The sequence below is a fragment of the Vespa mandarinia genome, chromosome 20 (assembly GCF_050613455.1).
Source record: "Vespa mandarinia isolate Hongniang chromosome 20, ASM5061345v1, whole genome shotgun sequence".
Lineage (NCBI taxonomy): Eukaryota > Metazoa > Arthropoda > Insecta > Hymenoptera > Vespidae > Vespa > Vespa mandarinia.
Window position 1 is genome coordinate 3,315,001 of NC_140829.1, and position 27,500 is coordinate 3,342,500.

General features: G+C 31.6%; 1 protein-coding gene across 7 annotated transcripts in view; it reads right to left on the reverse strand.

Moving 5' to 3' along the window:
- The window catches only part of LOC118450601 (zinc finger protein 131-like), an 89,842-nt gene that overhangs the window by 52,467 nt on the left and 9,875 nt on the right, over positions 1 to 27,500 (reverse strand). Inside the window, exons 1-4 of one of the 7 annotated variants that reach the window (XM_085663072.1) lie at positions 9,799 to 10,025; positions 8,577 to 9,130; positions 7,551 to 7,730; positions 4,373 to 4,496 (exon numbers count right to left, since the gene is read on the reverse strand). In XM_085663072.1, coding sequence (XP_085519198.1) covers positions 4,373 to 4,496; positions 7,551 to 7,730; positions 8,577 to 9,130; positions 9,799 to 9,910 — 970 coding nt within the window. In that variant the 5' untranslated portion in view covers positions 9,911 to 10,025. The other 6 variants (XM_035886461.2, XM_035886460.2, XM_035886459.2 and 3 more) reach the window with 6 other exon arrangements.

A 27,500-nucleotide genomic window follows, 5' to 3' on the forward strand; every position in this document is an offset into this window, starting at 1 on the left:
TCACTTTCTTTCTACCAGAAATATCAACCAGAGAGAATATAACCTACACTTATACTAAGATAAGAAAAACCACATTCGCAAAAGGACTGTTTTTTTTTTTTTTTTCTTTTTTTTTCTTTTACCAAAGAAATAAATTCTATTCTAACGAGGAAAGGAAAATAAAAAAACAAACCAAATACCTACGTCGCATAAACAATAATTAAACAATCATCAAAAAATAATAATTGTACATGTATGTATTTACGTAAAGGAATGGTATTATTGTCTGAGGGAAAGGAAGGGGAAAAAAAAGGAAAAAAGAAAAAAAAAAAAAAAAATAGATGGATGCTCATCTACTATATTATCATATCAATCCATTTTCAAAATTCAACTAATCGAATTCAAATCTATAAATGCAAGACCGAGCACACAACAAATATTTATATACTATATTATATTATATTATATTATATATATATATATATATATATATATGTGTGTATACGATAAAAAATAATAAAAAGATAGAAAAAAAAGAAAAAGAAAAATAAGGTGAAAAAGAAAATAGATAGATAGATAAATAGATAAAGAGAAGGAAAAATTTTTTGTGATAATCATATCAAACGAAATCTTTCCACGAGTAAAGGATTCTCTTCTTAAAGAGAGAGAAAGAGAAAGAGAAAGAAAGAGAGAGGGAGAGAGAGAGAGAGAGAGAGAAGATATCACTGATATCTCTATCTCATATCAATTAAGTATTACATTTTACGCGTCATAAATTTACCATGTATAATATTATTAAAAAAAGAAAAAGGAAGAGAGAGAGAGAGAGAGAGAGAGAGAGAGAAAGGGAGAGAGAGATCATGACGATTGATCGTTCGCCATATTAAATTTACCTAATCATCGAGAACAATCGATTATCTATATTACTCGCATAAGTGAAAATAAAACGAAGCTAAATAATTTTTATCCTAAATTTCTTCATAACTTTCTAAACACATCATTGATAATATAATTTTCGTGTACAAATGTTTCGTATGAGAGTGTAACGTGATAATAATGCAATAATAATGAATTAAGGGGAAAGAAAAAAAAAGAAAATAAAAAAAGGAAAAAAAACAAAACATAGAATACGATCTCCGGATAATAATTAATCCGAACTTGATATGATATTAAATAAATGAGATATAAAAAGGCATCGCCCACGGATTAAGAGGATAGAAAGAAATAGATTTAAAAAAAAAAAAAGGAGGACATGCAGAGAAAACCCGTTGTAATAATGCATACATATATTATACATATGTATACATGTATGCACGTATGTATGTATATATGTATCTATGTATGTGTATATGCGTCTACGTATGTATGTATGTATGTATATAATATAAACGTGTACGTAGATATATGTATGTATGTGTGTGTGTATATATACATATATATATATATATATATATATATACATATACATACACACAGATTACCTTCAAAATTGACGTCACCGGATTCATCCGTAATATATAATATATTATAGTACCTTAAAAAAGGTATAGAAATAAGCTTTGTAATTATACATATATATATATATATATATATATATATATATATATATTTACAACCACATCATAGTTTCAATAGACACCCAAAAGAGATTAGAAATTTCCTTAAACCGACCCCCTCCCCACCTCTCCACCCACCCCTATGAATTTTCTTCCTATTTTTTTTCTTTCTCCTGTTTAAATTAATCATAAACCATAAATTGAAGAATATTAATGTTATCGCACGATTAGGCGCAAAAAACAATATCAAATAGATCACATACAGATCTATATAGAGATTATAATTATATTATGTGTAAAATCATCCATTCCTTTGGTTGCTTCTTCATGCATTTTAATTAACGCGAGAGATAATATTTATGACAAGTAATCATCATTATCATTTTTGTCTTTACCCAATAATGTATTAATATAATAATGATTTGCAAAGAAAAAACAAAAAAAAAACAAAAAAAAAAAACAATGAAAATATATGAACTTGATGACGACAATTTTGAAACACCTTGTATATGTATTGTATATATATATTAAATACTAAATATATATATATATACACACAATCGTGAATTACCCACGCATACGCCATTTTGTTACATTCTTATATCAGATGCGACAGATTAAATTGTACCGTTTTATAAAATTCATCGCATACACACACGCGCGCACCTGATTATATATATATAATATATATAATATATACAATCTCACATATACATATATATATATATATATATATATATATATATATATATATATATGTATATATAAGAAACATTGAGAAAGATTCAGCATACTCAACAATCACACATCGACCCACACACCAAAACGCAAAATCCATCGGCCATTGAGAAAGAAGAATTATATATATATATATATATATATATATATATATATATATATGTATTAAAAAAAAAAAAAATAAAAAAAAGAGAGAGAGATAAAATAAAAATTAAAAAAAAATTAAAAGAATGACAAAGAAATATATATATATACATACATACATATACATACATATATATATATATATATACATATACATAGAAAACACGGTATCCATTATGATTAAATAATACCAATATATCCCAAACCAACAACGATATTTTTGTTAAGTGTATTTTTTTGTTTTTTTTCTTTTGTTTTTTTTTTGTTTCCTTTTTCTCCGTATTCCATCAAACACACTTACGTACAGTAAGTAGCTACCACAGTAACATAGCAAATGCACGATATATACCATCACCATAAAAACACCAAGGATATTTTGTGTAAAAATATACACACATTACAAATGTATACGTATATATGTCAGTCATATGCATATTTACGTATACATATATGTATACATATAAAAAAAAAAAAAAAAAAAAAAAAAAAAAAAAAAAAAAAAAAAAATATATATATATATATATGCGCGATAGAAACATAATCGCTAAAGTAATTCGTTCACTTGCATTTTTTCCTTTTATATACAAACATACACACATGCATACATACAAACATACATATATATATATATATATATGTACGTATGTATATGTATATATGTATATATAGAATATTCTTTTCTTTTCTCTCTTTTTTTTTCTTTTTCATTTTTGTTTCTTTTTTTTTTGTTTACTTTTTTTTATCTTTCCTTTATTTTACTTCACTTGTTTTTTTTTCTTTTTCTCTTTTATTCCTTCGTCATTTTTCTTTTATAAAGATATTACATCAACATCAACATCATCATCATCATCATCATCATCATCATCATCATCATCATCATCATCATCATCATCATCATCATCATCATCATAATCATCATAATCATTATATAATCATCATACACTACAAATTCACTTGCCAGATTCGGAAATAGAGGGGTGCTCGTAAAAATCGTACGATACGGATGTAGAAAAAAAAAAATGTTCTTGCAATACTTGCATGCATATTTTCCCTCGATTTCTTAAATCTAACGTATTTCCCATACATTTGAAACATCTAATATTCTTTTGTTACTCATTATTATTATTACTATTATTATTATTATTATTATTATTATTATTATATTTTATTTCTTTTCTTTGCTTTCCTTTTCTTTTCTTCTCTTTTCCTTTTTTCTCTCTTTATTTTCCATCATTTCAGCTTATAATCAAAGGCGTTAAAAAAACTGACAATGAAAGCCATTTAATCAAACTATTTTTTTATCATTTACTTTTTTTATTAATATCAACAATATAATGTATATATATATATATATATATACACATAATTTTTTAATAAGAAAATTATAATCAATTCCAAGTGACGAGAGTTATCGAATGAAGTAAATATTTCAAAAAGAAAAAAAGAAAGAAGGAAAAAAGAGAGAAAAACAACAATAAAAAAAAAAGAAAAAAAGAAAAAGAAAAGTAAGAAAGATAATACACGTTCCGTGACGTAAGATTAATATTAAAATTTGCACGTTTAATATTAAAATTTGTGAGAATTGCTTTTATATAAAACATACATTATCTCCTAATCCGTACGTTATGAGAAAGAGATTATGTGCAAGCTATCATGAATATTTGTAATGGGAAATATGTTAAATACGAGTAGGAATTTTTTTTTCTTTTTTTTTTTTTTTTTTTTTAAAGTAAATAAATTATATAAAATAAAACAAAATAAGATGAAATAAAATAAAATAACGAAAAAATGAATGAATAGATAAATGAATATTAATATATATATATATATATATATATATATATATATATATATATTACAAAAAAAAAAAAAAAAGAAAAAAAAAAGAAAAAGAAAAAAGAAAAAATTACAAACAAACAAAGGTAAGAGAGAAAAGTATTATTGAAAGATCTTACCATCAAGTCCATCGAGCATTTCAGGAGGATTATGGTGTTCAGACGATTCAATTCCAGATACCCCATCACTTAGAGCCCCCGCCGTAGGTCCGCCATCGTCTCCTAATAGTCCAACCGTATGACCCTGCACAAAAGAGAACCATTTGATTAGAAATGATATTTCATAATAATCTGACTCATTACTAATTTAATCGAATAACAAAATAGATATTTTTTCTCTTTTTCCTTTTTTCTTTTTCTTTTTTTTTTCTTTTTCTTTTTTTTCCCTTTTAAAACGTTTATACAATTAACATTGCATAACTTTGGGACAGACGATTTCCTTTCAATTATCATTTTCAATTTCATTTCATTTCTAATTTAATATTTTATTTTATTTTATTTTATTTTAATAACAATAAATATATATATATATATATTTAATATTTATATATTTAATATATATACATATATAACTCATATATTTTCATAAATAATAGAACTCATCAAAGAACAACATAACTTCAAAAAATAATGTATACTTTGGCACGCAATCATTACAATCGATCAAAATGCTAACATACATACATACATACATGCATACACAATTGAAAAAAAAAAGAGCAATTAAGCAATTCTAATTATTATATAAAATTGACATTATCTTTTTTAATGAATCAGTTAAATAATAAATAACAAATCAATTTATTTGAATGTATTATTTTGTGATCTATTAATAATATTTAATAATGACGACATACAAAAAAAAAAATATATATATATATGTATATATAACATAAATCATTTAGTATAAAGTAAAATGTATTAAAAAATCTATTTGAAAAAAATTTCTAATACTTTATACACAATTTTACTGTGCGTGTTTCACATTCTTGTTTTGATTTTGTTTCAGTAACGTTATATAACATACAAAAATATATATTTCATTTATATGTTCATATTAAATTTTTTGTATTGTACAAAACAGTTCCGACAATATATATATATATATATATATATATATATATATATATATATGTATATAACCATTTGCAACATGTTGATAAAAGAAAAAAAAAAAAAAAAAAAAATAAGAAAAAAAAAAAAAAAAAAATAAGAACAATAAATACAAATAGTAAACAATTATTACACGCGTAGACATTTATCCGTAAATCTAAAAATATCAATTTTTTAACATAAATATATATATATATATATCTTATTATTGTTATAAGCTTTAATAAAAATATTCAATCAACTTAAATCAAAATATAGAATATAATCTTTGAAATAACAAAAAAATGTAAAAAATAAACTTTTACACAGATTTTAAACACATTAATCCTAACATTTTCTTTTCTTTTTAAATGAAACAGAAAGGCAAAAATAATAATCTTTTGTTAATTTTAAAATTAACAAACTCAATTTTTCCAACAATCGCAATTAACTTCACATTAAGTCCAAATATTTCAATAAGAAAACTTTCTAGGAAAAAAAAAAAATACATACAACATGCATATATATATATATGTATATATATATATATATATATATATATATATATATATATAAAAGTGCATGTATATATCTTTCAACATATTGATATGATTGCATCATACAATATAATAAGTACAATTTATGAAACAATCATATTTGTATATTGGATATAAAAATATGTTTTCTATATATTTTGTAATATTATGAATTAATGTGAAAAATTATAAGTATGAACCGATGACAAATATAAAAACTTGTCATATCGAGTAATCAACAAGTACTTTTTATATATGTGTAACTTTCTTTAGTATCACTTTCTCTAGCTGCACATAATTTGTGAGCTTTGCATTTATCATGATGATTTATAATTTCAAGTCTAAAATTACCATTCCCTGCAGCAAAAGAGGTACGTATTTCTGGAATCGAATCACTCCATTTTCTACAATATTTGCAATACATAACATTAGATTGTTCATCATATTGAAGCCAAGGATATATATCTAACCAACCAAGCTTAAATCTACCAGCCTTTCTACCTTGAGGAGTATTACGTTGCAAAGCAGTGCTCAAAGTAGATTGTATCACCGACATTCCCTGTTGTGTACTATTTAATCTCACCGATCCCAAATGATCATTATTATTAATTAACGATAATTTTACATTTTTATTACATTCAGATAAAGGCAGATACTGTGAATTATTTTCTACTTCGTTGTTTTTATATTCAGAATGTTCAGTGTTAATAGGCAAGATACGACTTTGTAAAGAGTTATGTTGATCTTCAAAATCTCGCATAGTTCCTGACATATTGATACACAAAGAACCTCCAGCCATGATGGTATTTTCTCGTGAAACTCGCATCACAGAAGAATCTTGGTGATTGGGAGTCATGTTCTGTACATCCACTGTTTCGTCACTCTTCCCATCCCTTCGAACTATCCACTCCACATTAGTCTGTCAACAGAGAAGGAAAGGATATGTGCTTAATCAACACATTTTGATTTTGTCTTTATGCATACAAGAAGCCAATTTTGCATCTTTATTTAAAAAATCCCTTCCTTCCCGTGTCTGTTTGGACTGAGTAGTCATATGATGATGGTATACAATCATCATTAATTGTGGGAACAGTAACGAAACACTGACGTAAGAAAAAGATTCAACGAAGACAGAACATAATTATACATTTTGCCTTTCAATAACAATACAATCATACCATTGATAAAATAAATCATCATTGTAATATCCTCCATTTTTTTCTTATATTTAATAAATATTTAAAAAAAAAAAAAAAAAAAAGAAAAACCATTATATGCCCAAGACCATGCAATGAAAATGGAAATATTATATAAAGATAATATTGCTAGAACAATACACTTTCATGTTATGATAAAATAAAAATGGAATAACACATGTCAAATGCACAAATACTTTTGATGAAAAGTATTATAAAATAGATACATATATTTTTACATAGCTATTATCTACATAAACATTTATCATATTGCTGCAAAAAAAAATAATTGTAAATTTTTTACATTAAAAGGAAAGAAAGAAAAAAAAAAAATAAAATAAAAATGACTCGCACAACTTAATACAACACCAATATCAAAAAAAGAAAAAAATGAAAAAAAAAGAAAATCTAATAACAATAAATGAAGAATAAATAAATTATAAAGATAATAAACGAATTAAATGTATTACTTACTGGGAGGGAGATATTGTCATGGAAATCAGATAAGTGGTGGTCTAATTCTTGCTTGATAGGAGCTTGTGGTTGAGATGCAGGAGACATAGGTCGACCACCATCCTCTAATTCTGTTCCCAGGGCATTATTTACCTTTGGAATAACAGGTGGACTTGATTTATAATTACATTGCGAAGATGCCTGAAAATAATAAATACAAACTTTGATTATCTAGAAATATACAAAGTTTATTATATTCAACTTATTTATATGATCAACAAGGAAAAAAATAAAAATGAAAAAAAAGAAGAAAGAAAAAAAAAAAAGAAACAAAAGGACTAAGAAAAATTCTCCTATCATAAAACTAACATAAACAGTATATAAAATATAATAGTCATATATTCATTTATAATTTTTCCATACATCACATTTTAAATCTTCACTTTGAAAGTACAAATAAATGAATAAATAAGTAAATATATAAATAACATAAATATATACATATATATACATGTATATGTGTATATATATATGCATATGTATATATATATATATATATATATATATATATACATACATAATATATCTGAAAGTCTATTATTACTATTATAAATGCTGAAAATACAGTAATCTTACTCATGAATTAAATGGTAGGGTATTATCTCTTTAGTCAAAATTCCAAGGTCACAGGCAAAGTTATTTGGAAAGCTGTGCAATCATATACATATGTAATTTATTGATAACAATGAACGGTCGTTATCAGATAGAAATGTACTGTTGGTAAAAAAAAAAAAAAGAAAAGTATAATTTCAAAAAATCATTACAAATGATTCTTTAATATGAGTTATTATTACAAAATAGAAAAAAATATTGGTCAGTTGTTAATTATTCTCAATGTTTAGATTTCATCATAGACATACTTTCATTTCACAACAATATAAAAGTTGTTTCTCTTTTCTTTTTGTTACATTATTTCAATAATATATCAAAAGAAAACTTAATTACTTTATAATACCACCATAACATTTATTAATTTTATTTACATACCTGTGAATCAGACATGAATCTTTCGCTAGGAGGCCCAGTAAGAGAAACATCATAGCTGCCAGAAAATTTTCTTTTCCTCTTTTCAGGATGTGATTGGAGATTAGGCGAATCGGTGTGCCTGCCACCGGTTTGTGCTTCTGGCTCTGGCGACGGACTTTTTTCTCCTGTCTTATTATTTACACTATTATCTGTGAGGCCTCTGATTTGTAATGCCTCTGCTGTTTTGAGGAACATCGGTAATAGATGCTGACTAACATTTACTTCTCCCTTATACATAAAGTGCAGCAATGCTTTCATTTCTGTATCGTTGACATCCTTCAGGAATATAATTGGATGAGGATGGGTATTCTGGAGGAAAATAGTCTCAAAGTATGGACTACATGCAGAGAGTATCGTCTGGTGTGCCTTAAAAGTTTCTCCAACACATGCCAAGGTAACATCACAAAGTGCCTCTCTGGCAAGCAGTGAACTGAGAACGTCAGTAAGGTTGGCTGGGTGATTGTTCCACCGTAGGCAATACTGCTGGTCCATCTTGTCTATCTCCAATCCCGACCCTACAACCAAACTAGCTGCCCTGAACTGTCCACACTAAAATCTGATCACCCTGAACTATTAGAGAATGCCTCCCTAACCCTTAAAACAATAACTCACACGACTTCCCCACGCACACTCTCCCTCCTATCGTCCTGACGATACCTCTTCGATGATTATATCGCGACTCTAAACCAACACAACGTCCTCCGTGCTTCTGCAAATGTGCCACATTGCAGTATAACTGTAAAACCCTTCAGGGTTCACGCGTCGCTACTATACGTGCCGAAAACATAAATTTTGGCATAACCTCGACCGCACGTAAACCGATTCGCGAAGAATTCCCTCGCGATAAGCGAGATCGAACACACGATACGAGGTTAGATCGCTAATTACGACGCAGTACGTGCCACCCACGTATACGACAAATATCCAATACGAGGAAGATAATGTTTTCGGCAATGTCAATATTCGCGAGGCTTGGGCGCCATTGTCGACCGTGGCTCGTCTAAGCCACACGAGCCTTCCTGCCTCCGTGAAAACTCGATTTCTTGATTGCCGATTTTCTAACCATCCGTCAGCGCCGCACATTCCCCTTTTATTTACTTTTAATCTATCGATGATCGCCGATTTCAACGTACACGAATTAACGCCCGTCAAGCATTATCTCTAACCCGAATGTATTACTCACCTTTCGCAAACTTTTTGCCATTACAACGCCATCCGACCCTTAACGTCCACTGCCATACCAATCTGCCAATGCCTACGGCCTTATTTTTAAAATACTTTTGACCTTCGTGCATCTGCCGTAACGAATGGCGCGAAGGGCGCTCGAATTCAAATCGTCGCTAACGCCCCGCCGTATTCCGAACAGAAACTAAAACGTTATTATAATATCTAACCGTGCTAAATTTATTCTATTTATTTCATTTTATTTTCTATATATCTCCTTAAGTTCATTTCAAATATTATACACGTATATTTATATGAAATATGACAATCTTTCATATACCATATTGATTCTTCTCTCTTTCTCTCTCTCTCTATCTCTCTATCTATCTCTCTCTCTCTCTCTCTGTCTCTCTCTCTGTCTCTCTCTGTCTCTCTCTCTTCTTCTTCTCTTTACCAACCGTGGAAAATCTAACCTATATTTCGAATCAACTTACATTTGACTTTTCTCTTTCTTATTGCATTTCTTTTTGCTCACGCATATACACACACACATGCGTGCGTATAAAAAAATTACATATATATATATGTATTTTTTTTTTATCTTTTCATCTTTTTTTTCTTTTTTTATTATACTTCTTTTCTTTCCTACTAAAGAAAATGTTATATGTTTCGTGAATATTATTACCTTTTTATTTTATGTTTTTTTCTCTCTCTCTCTCTCTCTTTCTCTCTTCTATTTTCTATCTCACCATTATCGTAAACTTCCTTTTTACTGTAATCGTGTCTTCAATTTTTTTTTTAACTTTTTCGACAAATCTATTCCACGGAAATAATATTTAAGAAAGAGGCGTAAGGTATGCGTTAAACTTTGACGAGTTTTCTTTTTCTTTCTAACATATCTATATACATATATATATTATATATATATATATATAAAATAGACTAAATGATAAACTTATTTCGTTTCGTAGATAAAAAAAAAAGGTTGAAAAGTTAAGTCTTACGGTGAATTTAGATCACACGAGGATAGCATAATTTATTTACCGACACATCAAATACATACATACACACGCACGTACACGCGCGCGCGCGCACATATACAAACTCAGTGCGTGCGTTGAATGTATATCGGTGTGCGTCCATGTATTCCTTATTTTTTTTGTTTTTCTTTTTTTTTGTTTTCTTCTTTCTTTTTTGTCTTTTTGTTTTTCTTTTTTCTTTTTTCTTCTTTTTTCATGTTTAATGAATCTTATAACAATTACTTGTAATAATTACTCGCAATAATTATGCGTAAAAATATTCTTGTACGATATATTATATACTTACTCAGAAAACGTATACATATTTCATGTACTTCGTAACTCCTATTTTTGCTAATGAGAAAAAAGAAGAAAAAGAGAGAGAGAGAGAGAAGAGAAAAAGAAGAAAAAATGGAGAAAAAAAAAATCTCACGAAATCATTTTTCATTCGTAATAAAAATACAATTATATTAATAGATATCAATTATCGAAATACATGTCTTTTAACAGATAAAAATGTACCTCTTATCTTGTTGACCGTAACCATTGTGATAATTATCATCCAAAAAATTTTATTTCGTCGAATCAAATTAAACGAGAATGGAGGCCTTTACTTCTGATAGGATTTTCGAGATCGAGAAACGGTGAGATAGAGATGGAGAGAGATAGAGAGATAGAGAGAGAGAGAGAGAGAGAGAGAGAGAGAGAGAGATAGACATAGAGAGATAGAGAGAGAGAGAGAGAGAGAGAGAGAGAGAAAGAGAGATAGATAGAGAGAGAAAGAGGAGCAATCGGAAGGGTAAATAAACGTGACTGTCCTGCTTAGTGTCTCGAATCCGAATGCCTTCACGCTCCTTTTCACTGCGATAAATCTAACTTTTACGCGTTAAACACTGTTATAAACACTCTCGCGAAACGCCTACCACTAATACTATTTACTTCCAACTTCGTTCCTTTCTTTCCTTTATCTTCATTTCTTTCTTTCTATCTTTCTTTCTTTCTTTTTTTATATATATATATATATATATTTTTTTTTGTTTCCTTCTTCTTTTTCTTTTCTTCCTCTTCTTCTTCTACTTCTTTTCTTCTTTCTTTTTTTTTCTTTTATTGTTATTGTTTTTATCTTTCTTCTATTTCTTCTTCTTTTTCTTCTTCTCTTTTTACGTTCGTTTTTTGCTCTTAATGCCATTTGTGAGAAAAAAAAGAGAGAGAGAGAGAAAAAAGGTGAAAAATCAGAAGAATTTTTCTTCCAACAATTTTTCTAAAGAATTTTCTGACTTTCACGTGATTTTTTCTTCTTTTTTTTTTCTTCTCTCTCTCTTTCTCTCTCTCTCTCTCTCTTTCTCTCTCTCGTTCGCGATATTCTTTGCGAGTTTTGTTTCATTTCGTTTCGTTACGTTTCGTGGATACAATAAAAAAATTTTTTCGCAACAATTTTTCTAAAACGATTTTCTATTTTTCGCGAGACTTTTTTTCTTTCTCTTTTCTCTCTCTCTCTCTCTCTCTCTCTCTCTCTTTCATTTGTATTCTATTCTATCCACAACTCTCCTCCAATTTTTCTCGCGTTTCGCGTGCCACGGTTAAAAAAAGGAAAAGAGAAATCAAAAAAAGAGAAAAGAATTTTATTTCCAACAATGTTTTTTTTTTTTAACGATTTTTTAATTTTTACGCGATTTTTGTTTTTCTTTCCTTAACGTCTATCTTTTTTTATTTATTTATTTATTTAAAAAAAATTTCTCTCTCTCTCTCTGTCTCTCTCTCTCTCCCTTTCTCTCTCTCTCTCTCCCTTTTAATTTTTCAATTGGAAATACGAAACGTGAGAACGATCGATCGATTCAATTAAAAACTTGATATTGAAAGGAAAAATAAAAGAAAAAAGAAAAAAAAAAGAAAAAAAAAAGAAAAAATATTTGTTACAAATATATATATATATATATATATTATTTTTTCAAGCGCACGTATACGCGATAATATATGTATATATATATATATATATGTATTTCCAATAAATGATTACTCGAATAATAATTGAAACGACAATATTATGACAAAGTAATCGTGATTCCTGTAGATAACTTTTCTCTCCCCCACCCTCTTTTTCTCTCTCTCTCTCTCTCTCTCTCTCTCTCTCTCTCTATCTCTCTAATTTCTCTATCTCTTTATCTATCTCTTTCTCCCTTTAAGATAATCTCGACATAGAAAACGATGGTATAACAAACATAGCGTATATTTAATCGAACGAATCCCTATTTAAAATGATTTCAGATATTCGTTTTTGGTGAGCTATGTAGATGACGTCATTAAACACGTTTATAGGTGCGAATTGAACTTTAATCGTACGTCCCGTATGCGTTCGCTTATTGCGAAAAAGAGACAAGCAGAGATAGAAAGAGAGAGAGAGAAAGAGAGAGAGAGAAAGAGAGAGAGAAAGAGAGAGGTAAAAAAAGAGAAAGATTTTTGTTCTTTTTTTTTCCTTCTTCTCTTTTTTCCTTTTCTCTTTTTTTTTTCTTTCTCTTGTTCTTTTTTTTGCCATTCCCTTCTTTTCTTCTACATGACAAATATTTGCATAAATTAAAAATCCGAAATACGTGTAATATGGAGATCGAGAGTAATAGAAAATTACGTAAAACGATTCATTTGAATTATTGATGATACATTTAATGTATGACAATTCGTTGAAAGTCGTTTAAGCTTTTTTCACATTAATTTTGTTTCTATGATCGACAAGACGATAATCCCACGTTTAATGTCCCATCAGGGAGAATTAGCTAAATTGCGTTTAGAGATATCAATCTCTTTTCTTTTCTTCTCTTGTTTCTTTCTTCTTTTCTTTTTCTTTCTCTTCTTTTTTTTTTTCTTCCTTTTTCTTTATTCTCTTTACATGGAGACACGCGTATTATAAATCGTATATGGATATATTATTTGAAAGGATCTAACACAAGGATCGATCGATCGATCTCGAAGTAAAATTATTTTTATAGTAAAATTATTATATATATATATATATATATATATATATATATTTTTTTTTTTTCTTTTTTTATGGTAAAATTATTTTTCAGGAGGCAGGAACGAGACTCGATTGACGACACGCAAATATGTATATCAGGAGAGCTAAAAGGCAAAATAATAATTCTCTTTCAGTTTAGATATTCATGAGTGTTTCGACGATATAAAAAAGAAAAAAAAGAAGAAAGAAAAAAAAAAGAAAAGAAAAAAAAAGAAAGAAAGAGGAGAAAAAAAAGAAAATAGAAAAAAGCAGACGAGGACAAAAAAAGAAAGTGAAAAAGAAAAGGTAACATGACAGATACGATCGATCGTTCGATTTCAATCGAAGATTCGAACTAAAAGTCATTTTTCATGAGACATGTGCATACACGATTAACGATTTATAATAAAGGGACACGTGTAACAGAAATAAATGCTTTGGAAATCAAACGGGATATATTATTATCTGTCGTTTAAATATTTACGATTTGTCGTTGCGCACAACGAAAAAGAAAAAAGAAAAAGGAAAAAAAGGAGAAAAAGAAAACAAAAGAAAGAAATGAAATAAAAGAAAACGAACGTTTTCGTATACAATAAGGAGTAGTAGGAAAAGAAAAAGAAAAAGAAAAAGAAAAAGATAAAGAAAAAGAAAGAAAAGGAAAAAGAAAGAAAGAAGGAAAAAAAGTAATATGACAAACATAATCGATCGATCTATTTATTCTATTTGAAAATTCGAATTAAAATTATTTATGAGAAGTTGACAAAAAGAGAACATCACGATTGGCATCACGTAAATCTGTTCGATGTACATATAAAAGAGATCAACGGAGAGCTACAACTAACTGGATATATATAATTCTCTTTTTTGTTTAGCGTTTCATGCATTTTTGCATAAAATAGAGAGAGAGAGAGAGAGAGAGAGAGAGAGAGAAAAAGAAAAAGAAACTAAGAAAGAAGGTGAAGTCACGATATCTGCGATAAAGACAAAGAAGGAAAAAAAGGAGGAAATATGACAAAAAGAGACTGATAGAAGATACGGAAGAAGACGAGACCAAGGAGGAGGAAGAGGAGGACAAGGGCGATTGGTGGGAGGGGGAGAAGGAGGAGGAGGAGGAGAAGGATGGTAAGAGATGACAGTTTTAGAAAGACGCGTTCCTTTTATGATGAACTTTGTAATTAAATGTTGATCGATAAAGGATAAATCCATGAATATAAATCTAAATGATTGATCGAATAAAATTTCAATTAGAAACTAGTTCTATTTAATATCGTTTAATTGCTTCAAGGATACCATAATAAAATAAGTTTTAATCTATAGTGTTTTCTTTGATCAAAACTAAAATATTCTCTTTTCTATCATAATTTTTACGTCGATAGTTCTACGTTCGTTCTTACGAAAGAATGAATATTCTTTTTCTTGTCTTTTCTGTTTCTTGTCTTTTCTTTTTTCTTTTTTTTTTCTTTCTTTTTATTTGTTTCGTTCTTTCCACCTCACGAAGATTTAACGACGTGAAATAGATCGAAGTCAAAAAAAAAAAAAAAATAAAAGAAAAAATAAATAAATAAATAAAAAAGAACAAAAATATGTACGTGAAATACTCGTCTTAAACTATAATATATATATGTATATATATTTTTTTTTATACGTATATATATTTATATATTGAATATATCTATTTATATAACGAATATATATATATATATATACATATATATATATATATATATATATATATATATATATATAAATATATCGCATAAAGAGGAAAAATTTCGTTCGATCAATAACATAATAAAAACGTAAGAGTTTTTTGTTAATAAAATAGATGTGCGTATTAATAGCTCATATCTATCGTAGTTCTATCCTTTTTTCTTTTTTCTTTTTTTATTTGCCTTAAGTAGAGAGAGAGAGAGAGAGAGAGAAAACAAAATGAAAAGAAGAAGGTGCAAAAAAAAAGAAAAATGACGATATAATTTAAATGAAAGAATTAACAAACAGACCTGTGGACATCCTCCATAGGAAGGATTCCCTTTTGGATCTTCGTTTCTTCCATTCTTGATCTCTCTAATCATCTTGAAGAGGAGTGCAGTTTATAGATACGTGAGTCTCTCGAATGATGAAATCGTTCGGTAAATAATATCTATCGATAAATATCATCGATCGATATAGATCTTAAACGATCATAATGAAAGAATATATTTCGATCGATCCTTTGACTCTTCGAGTGTAGAATAATTCTATTAAATCTTTATAGACGATCTTCGCGGTTGATGATAATGCCACTTTCAAAAATCTTTTTCTCTTGTCGAAGTTAAAAGAAACGAGAAGTAAGAATGATTTGAACTCGACATCATCATTATTATCATTATCATTATCATTATCATTATCATTATTATTATTATTATTATTATTATTATTATTATTATTATTATTATTGTTATTATTTTTATTATTTGTCGATCGAGTTTTTGATGTAAGTGAGAAAGAGATGGATAGATAGATAGATAGATAGATAGATAAACAAAAAAATAGATAAATAGATAGATAGAGAGAGAATAAAAAATTCTCTGACTCTGCTTTACGTTTGTGTGACAGAGAGAAAGAGAGAAAGAGAGAGGGATAAGAATGGAGTGAGTGAGGGTGGAATGGTGAGTGAGTGGGTAGATGGATGGGTGGATGGTTGGTTGGTTGAGGGGAGAATCGATACGGTCGAATGTATCGTATCGTCTACGAAGTTTCCTACGGTTGGACGGCTTGAAAGGGTTTCTCGTGAGACGCGAGTCGTTACGTTGCAAAGCGACAACGATCGAACATGTATAACTACCGTCGAGGTTTAGTACACCTGTATGTTCATAATACGTGTCGTATTTATCCCGACAAGAGAGCTTTCATATATATCGATCGATCGATCGATCGATCGATCAATCGGAGATCGATATCACGAGCAACGTTCTTCTATATCTTCCGAGGAGACCCTTCGTTGTTGCAATTCTTTTCTCCTTTTTATAATTTCTCTTTCCTCCTCCTCCTCATCCTCCTCATCCTCCTATTTCTTGTTCTTGTTCTTCTTCTTCTTCTTCTTCTTCTTCTTTTGTTATATTTTTATTATTCCTTTTTTTCCTATTCTATATTTTTCTTCCTTCTCTCTCTCTCTCTCTCTCTCTCTCTCTCTCTCTCTCTCTCTCTCTCTCTCTCTCTCTCTCTGTCTTCCTCTCCTTTTTTACTCCGATAATTTTTTGTTTTCCTTTTTTTTTTCTTCTAGAAAATCATACGAGGGAAGAATTATTCTCGCGAATTTATGGCTTTTATGGCTTTTTTCTTTTTTCTTCTTTCTTTTTTCTTTTTTTTTTCTTTTTTTTTTTTTTCTTTCTTTCGTTTTTTCTTTTTATTATTATTTCTTTTCTCTGTCTCACTACATTCCTTCTCTCCTTTATTCTTTTTTCTTTTTTCTTTTTGTTTCCTCGTCGATCACGAGAGATCGAATTTTCTATGATTGGTAGGCGAGAGAAAAAAAAAGAGAAAAAGAGTAAAAAAAAAAAAAAGAAAGGGCGAAAAGAAGACCTCCGTATAACGACGGATGTTAATAAGTAAGTATGCGTGATGAAAACGTGATCGTGCGAGAAACACGCGAAAGATTTCGATCTGCTTGATATTTCGTCACGGAAAGTTACAAATGTTTTATAGAGAAGATCAGAGTCATCGATTGAACATATTAATGATAACAGTACTTTTATACACACGGACAGACACATACACATATATATATATATATACACATATGTTCGTGTATGTGTGTATAATATATTATATATATATTATTTGGATTCATTGTGTGGACGGATATTACTATAGTCGTTTTTCTTTCTCTTTTTTCTCCTTTTTTTTTTCTTTTTTTTTTTTCTTTCTTTTAAATCAGAGATCATTGATGCGATTCAATGAAACACGGTGCGGTGCATTGATCGATTAAAAAGATTATTGAACGGATTATTTTTCTTTTTCTTTCTTTTATCTCTACTATTTCTTCTTTTTATATTGTTAATAACTTCTCGAAGATTTTTTTATTAGATACTTTATTTCTTTCTGATCTCTCTCTATCTCTCTCTCTTTCTTTCTCTCCATCTTTCTATCTTTTTGTCTCTCTCTCTCTCTCTCTCTCTCTCTCTCTCTCTCTCTCTCCCTTCCTCGCTCTCTCTATCTCTTTCTTTCTTTCTCTCTCTCTCTCTCTCTCTGTCTTTCTCTCTCTCCCTCTCTCTGTTTATAAAAATATCATCTTCAAATTGATCTCTAATAAATATGAAAATAGTCGATATTGATTATCTTCTTATGCAAATATTATTTGATTATCAGTAAGGTAATTTAAATTCGATCGATAATATATTTTCAAGTGATAAAAAGAGGAAAGCAATATTGCGATTGAGTTATTTACATTATTATAATTGTACGACTTAACTCGTGCAGAAAATTTTTATTAACAAATCCTTATTGATTATATCAATGGAAGGAGAGAAAAAGAGAAATATAGATAGTAAAGATAAATCCATTTATAAAAATAATGTCAATGATTGTACTATTGTGATAAATTTTCTAACGAACGAATCGATAAAGTATATACCATATTTTACGTTAATATATGAAATTTTCGAGAAATACAATTAGAAAAAAGGAAAGAACTCTTGAAGAGCATATCTTTGTTTCTTTTTATTTTTTTTTTTCAACTTTTCCTCCCACCTCTTCTTCATCTTCCGGTGAAGAAAGTGACAAGTTCGTAGATCGATAATCGCGATATCGATAATTTCGCGGGCCTGACGAATGGTATCTTCTCTTTTTGATTAGCAGTGGTTATGGGGGAAAAAAAAAAAAAAAGAAAAAAAAACAGAAAAAACAACACACCAAGAAAGAGAAGTAAGTATGAACGATTCGTTGAACAGCCCCATCTTCTCCGATGTCGAGCTTAATGTTAAAAGCGAAAAAGCTTTCGTTATGGTGTGATAAATCTTGTAAGAAAAAAGAAAAAAAAAAGAAAAAAAAAAAAAAAGGTATAAATCGACGCGCCGCTTCGCCGTCGATGGCGATGATTAAATCGCGGACGGCAATCTGGCGCATCGTTACCTGGTTTACTGAAATTCGTGAACATGAAACCTCCTCGGCCCCCGGTGTAGCCAGGCGGCGCGTTAACTGCAGCTTACGGAGCGTGCTAAGAAGTTCGTTTATTCCCTCGAGGACTCCTTCTCCTTCTCCACTTCCTTCACCTCCTGCTCCTCTTCCTCCTTCTCCTCCTTCTCCTCCTCCTCCTCCTCCTCCTGCTCCTCCTCCTCCTCCTCTTCCTGCTCCTCTTCCTTCTCCTCTTCTTTTTCCTCTTCTTCTTCCTGTCTTCGAACTGAACGACGAAGAATTTGTTCTCTTCCAGACGTCGATTTCCCTTCTATCTTCAAGGACGAGAAAATCTTCCGCACGAAGATTTCTTTCTCCTTTCTTCTCTTCCTTTTCTTTTTTTTTTCTCAAAGTCGACTATTATTTTGTCTTCCTTCTTTCTTCCTCTTCTTCTTACTTAATCGTCACTAAAGTTCTTCCAAAGATTAATTCCCATTTGACGGGGAAAATCCTCATGAAGATGGATAGAATTTAAGTTCGTCAAATACTTTGAATAAGATCGATCAGAGCACAATCTTTTCCATTTTAAAGCACACTCTCTTCTAATTTTTCGTCTTCTTTATCTTTTTCTTCTCGTCGAATCGAAGAAAGTAAATTCGAAAGTTTGTTACGAAGCATTAATGTGCCCACGCGTATTCCCCGAACGGTAATCGCGGTTGCGACCTTCAACTTGTCCCGGCCATGATCTCCCGCGCGCGGGGCCGCGCGCGCGCGCGCGCCTTCCTCCGACGCGCCGCCGAACGGGGGATTGAAATCGAAGTGGATCGCGAGGAGCGATCGACGCGCCGAGCCAACAACTAAGACGATGAAAACGAGGGCGAGAAGGAGGGTGCGAGATCGATTACGTGTTTTTACTTTCCTCTTTCCTCTAACGTCTTTAGTTGACGACGTTAACGATGATGACGATAACGAAGACAAAAGCGATGCTGATGATGATGATGATAATGATGATAATAACAACAACAATGACGACGACGACGACGACGACGACGACGACGACGACGACGACGACGACGACGATGACGACGATGACGACGACGACAACGACGACAACGACGACGACGACGATGATAAAGACGATAAAGACGATAAAGACGATAAATATGATAAAGACGTGGACGAAGACGAAGACGGATACGATGAATTTAACGCAAGTTTTGTCAATCGAGAAATGTTAATGACACAGAAGGAGTACAACGTCGACAACGGGAACGAAGCGCGGCGCGCAGCAATGACAGCAACAGCAGCAATGGCAATATAAGTAGCAGCAATATTATCAGGAACGATAAGAGCAGCGGCACCGGAGAAGATATCGCAGCGTCGTGCGAACCAGCTTGGCCGCGGAACGCGACTGAAGCTACTGGGGGTGGCACCGAGAGAGAGAAGGTGCCGTGGATGCAGCTCGTCGACGTGTACGCTGCACGAGCACATCCCCCCTAATGAGTGCACCAGGCATGTGCGAGGGATTTTATGTTCGCCGCCGCCGCTGCCACCACCGCCTCCTCCTCTTCCTCCTCCTCCTCCTTTTCCTCTTTCTCCTCTTCCTCTTCTTCCTCATTCTCCAACCCCAACTCCATTGCCACCACCACCACCACCACCACCACCACTACCACTAGTCGAACCACCACCCGAGTATCGCTAGCCACCCCCACTGTGCGAACTCTTCTCGTCGTCCTCCTCCTCTTCTTCCTCCTTCTCCTCCTCTTCCTCCCCCTGCTTATGTCTCCTCTTCCGCCACCTCCATCTCTCTAGCAACTCGCTCACAACCCCTGCCTGGTCTTTCTTACCATACACCATACGTTCATTCGTTACTGAACTTAGAATTCCGATTTTCCACGAGGTATCTGACCGTTATTCGTCACACGGCCAAGTACAAAAGAAAGATTTCTGATAATGAACTTTCCTCGTTGCAGGGGGGTGGGGAAGTCGACGGAAGAGTAAGGAGAGAAGGGAAGCCTTTGCCCTACACTTCTACGTCTATTTCCTTTCTTTCATCGCTTCTTCTCAATATTTTTATCTCTTTACGTCCTATTCGAGAAATTTCATATTTGTGATACAACGCTTATGATATGCGCGTATATAAGGGTTGACAAAAACGATTATCAAATGTTACCAAGAAAAAATGTCTAGATAGGTAAATCAAATTTCTTCTACCCCCCCCTCTCTCTCTCTCTCTCTCTCACCACCTACCAGTTTTTTTATCTACTTTCTCATCAACCCGTCAAAATTTCTCTATCGGTTCGATAGAGAAATACCCCTTCATACGCCTTCTCCCCGCTTTTCGGAAAGAAAAATGTATTTTCCAATGTCGTGGAACCTTCCAGAGTGCAATATGTTTCATTTCTCACCCTCTCTCTCTCTCTCTCTCTCTCTCTCTCTTTCTCTCTCTCTCTCTTTTTCTTTCTTTCTCTCTTTAGGTTCCAGCGGGCCGACCGAAGCGAATAGTCGACTTGAAAGTCTCTATTCGCTGCCCTGATCCCGACGGCAGGACGGTACCACAGCACCTCGGAACCGGCATCGTAACCATCACCGTCACCACCACTATCGTTCGCCGTCGCCGCCACCGTCGCCACCACCATCACCACCACCACCACCATTACCACCCTCAGGCGCACGACACAGCGCGAGCAGCCAGTCACTGGGAGAAACGGCGTGGGGCGGCTTGTCCCGCGAGCCGGAAACCCTCCGCGCGCGTTCGTGGGGCTGTGCCCGGTTTTCACCTCCTCCTGCGTACCTCCTGCGGATCGTACCCTGCATCCGCATCCGCGATTGGTACGCACTAGACGTACGCCCGTTACCGTGGATCCTATTCCTGCACCTGTACGACCCTCTCTCTTTCTACGCACACCTACCCCTTCCTATTCTTCTTCTCCCCCTCTCTATCTTTTTCTTCCAATATCCAACCCCATTTCCATGCCTACCTGTTTACCAATCCACCCACTCACCACCACTCACCACCATCACCACCTCCAATACTGCCACCACCACCACCACCACCACCACCACCACCACCACCACCACCACCACCACCACCACTATCAATACCAGCAACATCACCACTATCATCATTCTCTTCCAATTTTTAACGCACACTTCATTTTCTACGTCTTGACGCCTTTTCCCGTTCGATTCCCGTTTTATTATAAGAACTAATACACTATACTTCTTATAAATATAAACCCCGCCTCTCTCCCCATACATCGCAACAACTACTCCTTTAGATCTTTTTATTCTTTAACTATCATCTATCTATCTTCTTATTTTATGATAACGTTTTTGGTTACGGTTCGATCTAATACAATCACTCGTCAGACATGCTTATTGATTTTCTTAAAGACAAATGCCGTGCAATCGTACGAAAAAGCATTTTACTCTAAGAAGAGCTAGGTTTTATCTATCACAAAAAAAAAAAAAGAAAGAAAACAATAAGAAACAAAACAAGGATCCCACTTGCCGAAGAGATCTTCATCGGTATCAAGTAAGTGTAAATTTTAAACGTATTAAAACTATATCGTTTTAACGAGTCCATGCAATAGTGCAAACCAATCCTGTTTCCGATCATCCGTTTGTTACATTAGGAAACATCTTTATCTGTTCAACCGTGCGTGGTATGTTTCTCCGACCGAATCAAAGTTCTCATCCTATTCAAGAAAGATCCGTCGTTCGCTTGGTTCATCCGGAAACCAAACCCTCAAATTCCTTTCACGAATGAGCCACGCAACAACCATGATCGACACTCTTGTGACGATCCCTGTCCCTATTTCCATCGATCCTCCTCACCTTTATTCCGTCCCTATACCCTGTCATCATTATCATCATCATCATCATCATCATCGACACCCCAGTAACATTCGAAGATCATCAAAATCGAACGTCCTTGATTATTTGTCACTGTCAATCGATAAAATCATTATAACCATTAAATATAATCCTTCAAATCTCTTATAATATATCCTTATCTCGTATATCGTAATTATTTTTTGTTAACGTTGCATCACTACTATATACATATATACATATATATATATGTGTGGTGTGTGTGTGTGTATGTATGTATATATGTATATGTACGTACATATATAATAAAGAGAATGTTCGTTAAGGAGGTATCGATCGTCACGTCTGAACTGACTTCGAGAATGATTAATCGAAATTTTTCTTGGCCAGCATCCCTTACTACTACTACTACTACTACTACTACTACTACTACTACTACTACTACTACTATTATTACTACTACTACTATTCTTCATTCGTCTTTATATTTTTCTCAAGTTTCTTCTTTTTCGTAGGAACAAAAAGAAAAGGGAGGAAAGAAACATACATACACACACACACACACACACATACACACACATATATATATACAAAAAAAAAAGTAAAAGGATGGGAACAATCATCGATTAAATAATCGAGAAAAACAAAAACTAACTACTCATCGAACGTCCATCCGTTTCACAGATGTTGATAGTTAACGGATACTTACTTCCTTTCCTTTCCTTCAAACTTTCAAGTAAACAGACCACAGAAACTTGACTATATATATATATATATATGTATATATATATATATATATATATATATATATATATATATATAATATGTATGTATGCCGTCTGGTGCACGAAAAGATTGTACGATAGTATCTAATAAGACCTGGAAATACTATGGTATCGGTGTTCTCTCTGAATCAAGGTCTCCAAGTGGAAAATTGTGACGGCACGCGAAGGGTGCTTTAACTACTAATAACTGAGGGCGCGTTTATTAAGTTTCTCTAATATTAACTCAAGACATAGGGTGGCAGTCTCTAACACACAAACTCTCTACCTTTATCTTCTACCTCTTTCTCTCTCCTCTCTCTCTCCTCTCTCTCTCTCTCTCTCTCTCTCTCTCAGCACAGGGGTCGCCTCTTTCACTTGTGTCGGCTTACCACTTCTCTCTATTACAACAAGATCGTTTAACGTGCTAGTAGGTGTTATGCTAATTATATAATGTTACACGACATTCTACATGCTATAGGAATATATGAAGTATGTATCATATATATACACAAATTATATTATATTTGTAAGGAAATATAACTTTTTGTTTTTGTTTTTTCTTCCTTTTTTCTTTTTTTTTTTCTTTTTTCTTTTCTTGTCATATTTTTCTATTGCACGATTATTAAATCATGAACGTAAGAACGAAAATCATTCGATGAATTTCCTTCGATATATTTGCAAAAACATGAAAGGTCAAACGAATCCTCGAAAAAATAAAATAAATATATCAAGCCGTTGAAGTTTTTATAAGACTAATGAACGAAAAGAAAGAAAAAAGAGAAAAAAAAGAAAAAGAAAAAAAGAAAAAAAAATAAACAAAAAAAGAAAACGAACGTCGGCAAATCGAAAACGTCGAATTTCGTCGCGTTATTCATTAATTACAAAATATTTGTATTTATAGCAGGACATAGATATATACATGTCATTAATCATAAACATTTATATTTATATTTATATTTATATTTATAACGAGACATATGTACACACACATACACACACACACATATACATATACATATACATATATATTAATTATATATATATATATATATATATATATATATATATATTTATTTGTATATTAAAGTTAAATTTAATGTCGCGACGTTTATCATACAAATCTTTTTTTACGTAGCATTCGTGTTCGAATGGAGGAACGCAATTAAGAAAAAAAAAAAAATAAGAAAAAAGAAAATAAATAAAAAAAAATAAAAAAAAAGAAAGAAATGAAAGAAGAAAAATGAAAAAGAAAAAAGCAAAGGAGAAAAGAGAATAATTGCAACTATCCAACCTTTCATCCCGAGTGTGTCCTTCGATGTTACGATAATAAAATGCATGGACCATAGTCGTCGTCTAGGTTGACGTTACGATGAAGAAAACATTAAAACAACTGTCGGTCAACGAGATTGCAAGAGAGAGAGAGAGAGAGATAGAGAGAGAGGAAGAAAGAGAGAAAGAGAGAGAGAGAGAGAGAGGAAGAAAGAGAGAAAGAGAGAGAGAGAGAGAGAGAGATGGTCAAGTGTTTCGTGTCACTTTACTACGTCCATGACGTCGACATCGATGACGACGTCGTCGGACGAACCAACGAACGAACAAAAGCAAAGAAAAGATAAAAAAATGGAGTGAGAGAGAGAGAGAGAGAGAGAGAGAAAAATAAAGGAAGAAGGAAAGATAATGATTCGATGAGAAAGGCAGGTATAAAGAAAGAAAGAAAGAGAGAGAGAGAGAGAGAGAAAGAGAGTTAATCCGACACAAATAAGATCCAAACTGATGTTGACTTTATGCCGTAATTTTTCTATTTTTTTTCTTTTTTTTTTTTTTCTTTTTTTTATTATTATTCATGCAACCTCACTCTTTCTCTCTCTCTCTCTCTTCTATTGCCTATTTTTTCTCGAATATTAAACGATCTTATAAAGCTTTTGTGTGACTTACAATTTAACAGAAAGCGTTGAGTTGGCAACGAACGGTAGGGGAATTAATTTACCTCTACGTTGAATTGAAAAATCGCGTACAATTTTCAGCAAAAAAAAAAAAAAAAAAAGAAAAAGAAAAAAAAAGAAAAGAAAGAGGGAGAGAGAGAGAGAGAGAGAGAGAGAGAGAGAAAGAACGGATTGATAAGAGAGCATAAGGGTCAGAGTTAAAATGGTTACGATTAAATAAATGATTAAATAAAAAGTTCTTTACGTTGCAAAAGGCTCCTTTTTTTTTCTTCCTCTTTTCTCTGTCTCTCTCTCTCTCTCTCTCTCTCTCTCTCTCTCTCTCTTTCTTTTTCTTTCACCCTCTCGTTGTTCTTGAATCGTTCTTAAAGTAATTCTTCTATCATCACGTTACGAATGTTCTCGTATTAAAATATGCATAGCAAATTAAATGTAGCGCGAAAAGGAAGAAGAATCTTTCGAAGGGTTGGAAAAGTATGTCGAAGTGAGATGAGGCAAGGTGTTGGTAAAAGAAGAGAGAGAAAGAGAGAGAAAAAAACGAAAACAAAACAAAAAGAGAAGAGAAGAAAGAAGAAAAGGGAAAAGAAAAAAATGAGCGACTACCTCGGCTCGTTTATTTTGAAATAACAAATAATATCCTTTCAAAGAATATCGATATCTATGCCTCGTCGAATTACGAATTTTTTTTTTCTTTCTTTTTTTTTTTTTTGTTTTTGTTTTTGTTAACCTCGATTCCCCTCCCCATCCCCCAAATCCCATTCCCATCCTCCACTTATCGCTAATAATAATATCGTATCCTTTGTAATGTCGATAGGTTAGAGAAGAAATTATTTGCAAAGTAATTCGTATGTAATAATGTGAAATTTGTAAAAGTTCGAACGAATTTCGATTCAACGAGAACAGTGCCGAATTATTATTAAAATAATCGACTTTTTTTTTCTTTTTTTTTTTTTTTTTTTTTTTTTGATAATAATTTAAAACGAACATTTTCATTTATATATTCTGCCTGTTCTTTTTTTGTTCCTTTTTCTTTTCTTTCTTTTTTGTTTCTTTTTTTTTGTATTCCTTTCCCCTTACACCCCTCCGAAATTAAAAAAAAAAAAAAAAAAAAAGAAAAAAAAAAGGAAAACAAAATCCCAGATTTCATTCGTCGCACGTCTAATTGTACAATTCATTCTATAATAATATTTTAGAATTCTCTTTTGGCTTTCTAGTTCGTAAACAGCCTAACCACTTTCAACCTTTGATTTACACGTACCTACCTACTTGCAAGCCTAAGCCCGTTAAACTTTCTAAGCCTGCACTTGACGGTCGGTAAACAGGGAATAGGGTAACTCTGAGGTAGTTCGTTACCTACTTACGTATAATTGAATTGAAATAAATAAAAAATTTTGCTACTATTAACAAACTCATTATTAAATTTTAATTAATAATAAAAATATTTTTCTAAAGTTAAACAACTTTCGATTAATCGATGATATACCAAATCATTTTTCTTTCAATCATTTTCTTCGTATTATTAATATCAAAGTACATCAAAGTAATATAAAATTTTCTCTCCCGTTAATTGGAATCAGTCGACGAAATCTACCTACCTACATACATACATGCATACATGGATACATGCATACATACATGCATACATGCATGGATGAATACATACATACATACATACATTCAAGATAACAACGTACGACGTAATATAATGATTTCATCAATTTGTTAACGTGAAACATCGATCGAGTCCGACGGCGATACATTAATTTACCGCTTGCCACGGGAGGCCCACGGGGCATCGATTTGTTTCCGTCGGTTTTCCGAACCTGACACAAACCCGAACGAATACCAACTCACTGTTAGAATTGTGTTTCGTTACCTACTACAATTTATGCTAACGTTAATTCGCACACGAACATTTATATTATATACATATATATATATATATATATATATATATATATATATATATATATATATATATATATAATAAAATATAAGTATTCAATTCGATAGAATCTATCCTTCGTTTAAAATATTTTTATAAAATCCTTTTCTTTTCTTTTTTTTTTTCTTTTTCTTCTTTA